This window comes from Tigriopus californicus, chromosome 7 (assembly GCF_007210705.1).
Source record: "Tigriopus californicus strain San Diego chromosome 7, Tcal_SD_v2.1, whole genome shotgun sequence".
Taxonomy (NCBI): domain Eukaryota; kingdom Metazoa; phylum Arthropoda; class Copepoda; order Harpacticoida; family Harpacticidae; genus Tigriopus; species Tigriopus californicus.
In genome coordinates, this window is record NC_081446.1 from 10,347,161 (window position 1) to 10,355,100 (window position 7,940).

A 7,940-nucleotide genomic window follows, 5' to 3' on the forward strand; every position below is an offset into this window, starting at 1 on the left:
CTCCAGCCTGGGCCTGAAGGCCTTGCATGTCTTCTTGACGAAGTCCTCAGACATGTTGGCCCACTCCCGCTCCACGGAGGCCTTCAGGTCGTCCACGCTCCGGTGAGGGGTCTTGCAGGCCTTCCTCTCCACTTCGCCCCAAACGCCATAGTCCAACGGATTCAGGTCCGGGCTGGACGGCGGCCAGATCGTCCAGGGCCAGAAAGCTGGAAAATTGGCCTTGCAACACTCCTGGGTCACCTTGGACTTGTGGCCCGGCGCCGAGTCCTGCTGCCACACATAAGGAGTGTCTGGATAGTTGGCATCGAGCCAAGGCTTGACAACATTGATTAGGACGTCCAGGTACTCCTTGGTCCACACCCTGAGGCCCTTCGGGAACCAGTAAGGGGGCATCCTCTTCCCGTCCGACGCGACCACGCCGAGCATCATGGCCGAGGCCGGGTACTTCGTGGCATTGATGAGAGGGACCTCGTCAACACAGTAGGCCAGGAAGCGGTCGTTCTGGCTGTTTCTGGTTTGATCCACATTCCAGTTCTTCTTGTCGGAGAAGATCCGAACTGTGGATCCGTTTCTCTTCAGCCAGTTCAGGATCTTGGTCCCCTTCTCCACCCTTTTGTCCTTGGAGGCCTCAGTCAGCAGTTGACGTCTTCTTTTGACATAGGAGCGTGCACCAAGATCCCCAATGGACCTGCTGACGGTGGACGGGCTCACGGCGAGCTCCTTGGCGATCTCAGAGATGCTGCTGTTGCCATCGGCGGCGATCGCGGAGGCCACGTTCATCAGGAACTCGTCGGACCTCTTCTTGTTGTGTCCTCCACTCCATGGATTCCATGCCAAACTCTCGCCATTCTTTTTCATCCGCTTTATTTTGTACACGAGGTTCTCGGAGCAGCCCACAATGTCCACGATCGTTTTGAGATTGACTTGCGCGTCAAGCAAATCCGAGACCCGCTGCCGCAAGGCTTCCATCTCGGCGGCGTTTCAAGTTACAAAGTTGAACCAAAAACAAAAATTGTTGTTCTTTGATACATTCCCCCGCAAGAAAATTTTTAGCGGGAAATTAAAAAAACTTCATTTCAAAATTAGGGTAATTAAATCACTTTACGTTTTGCAGATTGGCACTGTAAAATTATTTGTTACACTTTAGAAGCATAATATTTGACTTTTCAAGAAAAAGATAAAGGTAAAAATGCTAGCCAGCCCTTTCCTTTCGTTGTGAGCTCTTCAAGGTTGTTTGTTTCCGAATAGACAGAGTAGAGGGCGCTCTTCGACGAGCTTAAGAGCTCTTTACAATCATTATTTTCAAGGTATAAAGCCAAATATTATGCATATGAAATGAAACGTAAAAACTAGTCTCGAGGAATTCCAAGGTTGATCTGAATTGGCAAAAATCCTCTCAACAATTAGTAATTCCACTTTTAGTTACAGGAACATATTGAAAGTATGAACAAGGATTTCTATAAGTGTACTTGATTACCATTAATGAACATGATGGTGAACTTACTCAACTAGGTTCGCAAATCATTGGTTTGCCTTTCTTTCTCCAAACTCGAAAAACCTGATTGTATTACTATCAGTACCCTCGTAATTGAAGGTTTAAATGCTATTAATGAACTCATTAAGTCCCTGCCAGCCTCAAGCAGAGCTGCAAAGTTGAAAAAAATATTTTTAGTTGAGTGCCTATGGCTTCACTTGCTGCAAACTTTCTACCTTTATTTGTGATTAGAGGACGCCATAGCATTGACAATGCTTTTGTCCATTACTACATTATCTAAAAAATGCTCAGAATGTCTCTCAACCAATGGTTGACTCCTGACATGAAACCAACTTCATCTAAGCTCGGGCCCATGGCTCTCTCCGAAAAGCCAGTTGAGTTACACTCCTAGGCGCAATAGACCAGACTCCCGGCCGACTGAGCGAGAAATTGCAATAGTCTAGGTGAGAACGGTAGCTCACCTTTACATGTAGCATCAGAGCCAACATGGAATCCGACCACATTAAATTGAAGCGAATGTTAAGTGGATGGGATGGTGCAACTTCCATGATTTGCTCCATCATTGGTTCAGGCATCTCCGTGTCTCCTAAGGCAGTGCCAAGTAATGTCGGCTCTCCTGGGATGTCATTGGTGATCTGGTGGGTGAGTGGTCTCATTTCATTGGTGCAAGCCTTCATTTATGCCGAACTTGTTTTTACATTCCCCGAAGCTGGATCCGAATATGTCTTCATTCGTCAAGGGTTTGGCAACTATTTGGCATTTTTCTACATGTGGATTGCCACTGTCTTCCAACAAAGTGCCTCGCGAGCCATTGTGTCACTCACATTATCCACCTACCTCTGCCAGGTCATTTGGAGCGACTGCTAACCGCCTCCATATATCATTCCTTTGTTGGCTGAATTAGCGCTGGCTACCCTGACGATCATTTAATGTCGAAGTATTTGGTTCGCCGTGGTCACTTCTGACTTTTTCACCATTGCCAAATTATCTGGTTGGGAAGTTATCATCGTTTGCGGTTTTGGTTACGCCAGTTTTCATCGAGAATGGAGCATTTCTAGGCCATTTGAAAATACTTCCACTGATTTGGTAGATTATATTCGGGCGATCTTTGGCGCATTCTGGGCTTTTGGCGGCATCAATAGCGTCATGACGATTAGAGGAATTAAAAGAACATCTACCTAAGAACATTCTCGTCAGTGTGTCCGTGACAATGTTGACCGTTATTTTGGTTTACGCCCTCACCATTGTGGCGTACCTTTTGGTTCTCACCCAATTGGAAATTCTCGAGTCCAATGCTATAGCCATGACCTTTGGATTCAACGTTTTCCCGGTCTTATTCTGGCTCATGCCTGCGTTTGTCGCCTGCTCGACAATTGGAAACTTGAACAATGGGATCCTACTTTTTCCTCGTTTTATGATGGCCGGTGCACGTCAAGGTCATCTCCCAAACGTGTTCTCATTGCTCAATGTCAATTACCTTACTCTGATTTTTAACCTGTTTGTAAGCTTTCTGATTCTAAGCACGGCAAGCACATACTTATTAATGCAATACATGTCCTATATCGGGGTGATCGTTAACATAACTTCAATAAGTACCCTTATACGACGACGTCTCTCCCATCCAGATCTGCCTAGGCAATTTCGTTTGCTTCTTGTTTTCCCGGTTTTCTATTGGGTCATTGCATTGCTTCTGCTCATTTTTCCGTTATATGCCCAGCCATGGACCAAGTTCTCTACTTTGGTTCTGATCTTCAGTGGAACTCCAGTGTATCTTCTGCTTATCTACCCAAAAACTCCATTGCCCATCCTGAAGAAGCTAGAAAAAAATGTCGCTCATTTTTGTCAAAAATGCGTCAATGCCTTACCAGAAGAGTATGAGAAGAGGTTCTACTTTGAAGATGAGAAAAATCCCAAAGGACAAGAAAATTCAGCTTTCAAGGATGAAAAGGGCGACCTCGGAGAGCTCTGCCTCAACAACGTCCAAACAATTTCCTGACGTTCATAAAACTTCGAAGAATAATTCGATTACCTTTGAAGTGAGGCTTCCTTAAACGCCTGTCATTTACGTTCAAACCCAATAATTAAAACCAACAACCTACGCTAAATTTGAAAGCAAAAAGAGAAGCATACCTCTGAATTATTGATTTGAAAATATCTCGGAAGCGTTAGATTATAAGTTATGAATTATTGACGACACAAGGTGAACAAGTGCTGGTTATGATTTAAAACTACTTATTAAAACAATGTGATTTTTTTAAATTGATAATCTTTATCTTTAAAAATGATTTGAAAAACTCAGTAGCTTATCGTTTATCCTGCATAAACAAAAATCACGATTAGCTGGCCCTGGGGGTATTTTACCTCAGGGTTTTTGCCTTGCTGTCTAGCAGTTAGCAAATTTATTGTGGTTACTATTGCAGCCTATTTGTTAACAATCTAATCTATTTGCGATGGGTAGCGGCGGATTACAATCAGAATCCACACCGTAACAGCCTTTAATTAGTTAGGCATCCGCTCTAAAACTGGTCTTCCTGTGGTGTTCGCAATGCTTGGTATTAGCTGATGCTTCATGGTTTCGGTTTTATTTTTGGTTAAACCGACGCAACAACGTGGAGAGGGGCAAGCACACCCAAGAAACGTTAGTTCCTCTACTAGGTCCTTTTTCTCCAGACTAACTTCCCTTGTGGACCCCCATGAACAATGAAAAAAATCCTCGAAAATTCTAGAAAAAAGTCTAAAAATTTCTATTAGGTTTTACTTTGAAAATAAACGGAGCAAAATTATTATTTAAAGGGGACTTTCGAAATCAGAAGACTTAAGGAATATGTTTGTTTTGTGGTTAAAAAGATACCTAAACTTTGAAAAATGTTTTTAGGTTGATTAAGACTAAAACTTTTTGATCTTTCTTGAATCTTGTGTCTTTAGGCTTATTGCGAAAAAAAATGACCTGTTTCTTAGTTTTATCCCCACCAAATCATCACCTTGGCCCAATACAATAGGGACCCTTATTTCATTTCCAATGTTAGACAACCCAAACGAAGTGTGAAGAGACACGGTTCGGTTGATTGCTAAATTAACTGCTTGTTAGATGCCAAGAACGCAATTTCTTTCCCGGATATCATGTGACCTGGGTGATTAATTACACGTAAGTTTTTGATATGATTAGCCAAATACTACTCAAATGCACTATAACTCAATAAAGAGGAACCAGCCTAATCGACCCTAGGTTTGGTAAACGCTAACTCACAAAGCGCCCTCTGAAGTGCAGAACGCAAACCATATTTAGTGTAAAGTAGGAGCCTTTTTCGGACCACTTCAAACCAGTTTTGAGCAACAAACTTTTGGTAAAAGGTTAAAAACAACATCAAAATGTGTCCAAGCACTAGTGATGGGATCAAATGAATTTTCAATATCAAGGTTGGCAGAATATTTGGAAAATGACATCACCTACATCATCATCTATGGTAGGAAGCAATTGGTTAAGGTTGAGGGTTCCCTTAGTGACATACATGATGTCAAGTCGGGTGCTCCTCAAGGCTCCATTTTAGGTCCCCTCCTTGTCATCATCTTCATTGCTCCGCTTCAGAAGCTTGGTAGTACTGATGTCAGCATCTCTTCCTATGCTGTCAGGAGAACTCCTTGGCTGATGACACAAAATTGGTAGTTGGTAGGAATGGTCAGAACTCCGGTTGTCTGGTAGAGGTCCTAGACCAAATATATGTAGGCGTATATAGGCGTTGATCCAATAGCAGGATTTAAGTCAGCCTTGGACAAGTATTCGACTGAAATTCCTGATCAACCTTATATTCAAGGGTCAGCCAGATCAGCCAACTCTAATACGCTGGTTGATCAAATAATACATATGATTTGAATCAAAGTTAAGTAAAATGAAAAAATTTCTCGTCTTGAACTTCTGGGATTCCAATCCCAGTAACGGTATGGAAGTCCGCACAAAAAAAAGAAAGATTTGTTCGTAAAGTAAAAAGTTAGGTTTGAACAAAAAGACAACCCTGGTTTGAGAGACGAAAAAACAGAGTTGTTTTTGACGCTAACTTCTAGGTTTCCGACATTCCACTATTTATGACATATATCATTGAAAATGTAAATTGGTAGCCTTGATAGCAACCTCCTGTGATTATGAATTTGATCTCATCAGTACCAAACACCTTAACTAAGAAGGGGAACAGAAACAGTAATCTCTGTTCCTTTTGGTGTCCTGATGAAAACTAAGTCGTGATAGATTTTCAGAATCATAATTAATTTCACTGAAGAGTAGATCATTACATTATGTGCTATCCAGTTTCAAACACAAGCAGGTAGAATCCAAAGGCTTTTTTCTCTTGTGCAAATTCTAAGAGGAAAATGAAACACCATGTAGGACCTTGTGAGGTCGATGGGGCAGCCATAGACGATGCAGAGGTTATGACTAATATGCTTGGAGATCTGTTCTCTCGTCTGTTTTCAACTCTACAGAGTTTGGAAGCCACAGCTCATTGCCCTAATGATGAGTTTATTGAGGTTTTCCAAGTTGAGCATTTCGATGATCTTGTTTGTAGTCACAAGTCAAGATGCTTTAGAGGCCATCAGGGACTTGAGGCTTTCGAGCTCTCCTGGTCCTGATGGTGTGACGCGATAGTTCTTGATGAGTTTCTCACAAGTTCTTGCTCTTGTTTGTTCGTATTTGATGCGTTGCATTTTGGATCAGGTCTTACTTCTCTGAAGTTAGGTGTGTTGTTCCAAACTCATATATAGAGCATATAGCATATAGAGCAAGTCACTGAGGGACTAGAGAGTCATGAGTCGGTCAATGTGATCTATCTCGACTTTGCCACGACCTTTGAAAATTTGACAAGGTAGATCATGGCCTTTTAGTTGAAAGGCTCCATGAGATTGGGATCCAAGGCAAGATTCGCAATTGGTTAAGAAGTTTCATTTGTGAAAGGAAGCAATTGGTTAAGTAAGAGTCCCTTAGTGACATGCATAATGTCAAGTCGGGTGTTCCTCAGGGATCAATTTTAGGCCTTTAATCGTCCTCGTTGCTCCACAACAGAAACTCAATAATAAAGTCAGTCTCTCTTCTTAAGTGGATGATACAAAATTAGTTTGTGATAAAAATGGTCAAGATTCCGGTAGTCTGGTAGAAGTCCTAAATAAAATCTACTCTTGGGTTGCTGAGAGTAACATCGGCTTGAATGGAATGAAATTACAATCAATGGCATTTGGGGCGACGCCTTTGAACACCCCACCCAGAGAAAGTGGAGTTAATATTGAAAAGGGGTCGTCCATGAAAGATTTAGGTGTAGTGCTCCAACATAATGGAAAGTTCGAATATCATATCCAGTTGAAGGTAGGTAAAGCTTTTCAAACGTGTGGTTGGATATATTGTACGTTTAAGTCCAGAGATAGTTTCACGATGCTAACTCTGTTCAAGTCGATGGTCCAACGATATCTGGAATATGCTTCACCCATTTGGGCTCCAATTAGTTCAGCAGGTTTGCAAAAAGTCGAGCGGGTCCAAACATGTTTTAACAGGAACATCAAAGGTAAAGAGAGCTCTCGTCATTGGAGAGACAAGAAAGGTTAGGGCTCCACATTATTCAAAGGAGGTACGAAAGGTATCTGATATTGTACGTTTTCAAAAGCATTTATGAGCTTTGTCCCAACCCGGGTGCTAGAGTCAATTGCAGTGACTGTAGAGGCTTATTGTGCGTTTTGAGCGTTTTGAGAGCACTTGTAGACCCTTGAGACTCCAAGATAGTTAGAAAATTGAAGAACAACTCTCGTCTTTCTCGGGCTCCTACATTGTTCAATTTGCTCCCCGATCCCTTCAAATATTCGTACGGAGTATGTAGGGTTTGATCCAATAGCATGCTTTAAATCTGTCAATGAAATGAAGGTTTTGTATTTTGTTCGAATGATTCTGAAGGCTATTAATAAAATAAATCTGATCGTTATTCGAATCATTTAAAAACAGTTGTTTCATTTTTGCGAACTTCTTTATCGCTACTGTAAATGGACTCGCAAGCACTTCGAGATAAAAGACTGGTTTCGCTTCAAGTTCATACCATATTTGACCCATCAATGAATTAGAGTCGGCTAATCCCTAGATTTCTAGGCACTGGATGTCGGACGACCGACCACTCTTGTACATTCTTTGCTTTTCGTAATCAATTGAATTTGGGTATAGAGCTCGAGGCATAAATCTCACCTACCATCATGGCTGGTCATTATGGCCTTGTCCTCGTTGGCCTTCATGACTGACAGAGAAGTGGCAGGCTTCTCCTTCAATTTTCGCCCTCGTGTGTCAATCTAGCTGGTTCGAGTTTGATGAGTTGGGGACAAAACTCCGTTGACCAGAAGCCACCAGCAGATCCCGGATTGAACGTGAGGTACTTCTGAATTCGCTTTGTGCGTTGGTGTTGAATCAGTCACACAGAACCGTGTC

General features: G+C 42.2%; 1 protein-coding gene across 1 annotated transcript; it reads left to right on the top strand.

Moving 5' to 3' along the window:
• The first annotated feature begins 1,981 nt into the window (after positions 1–1,981).
• LOC131883459 (Y+L amino acid transporter 2-like) lies at positions 1,982–2,362 on the top strand. The gene has a single exon (XM_059230935.1). The coding sequence runs from the start codon at positions 1,982–1,984 to the stop codon at positions 2,360–2,362; it is 381 nt and encodes a 126-aa protein (XP_059086918.1).
• The last annotated feature ends 5,578 nt before the right edge of the window (positions 2,363–7,940 follow it).

What these genes read in the sequence shown, in the direction of transcription:
- LOC131883459 (XM_059230935.1), top strand. Translation starts at nt 1,982, where the DNA reads ATGGAATCCGACCACATTAAATTGAAGCGAATGTTAAGTGGATGGGAT.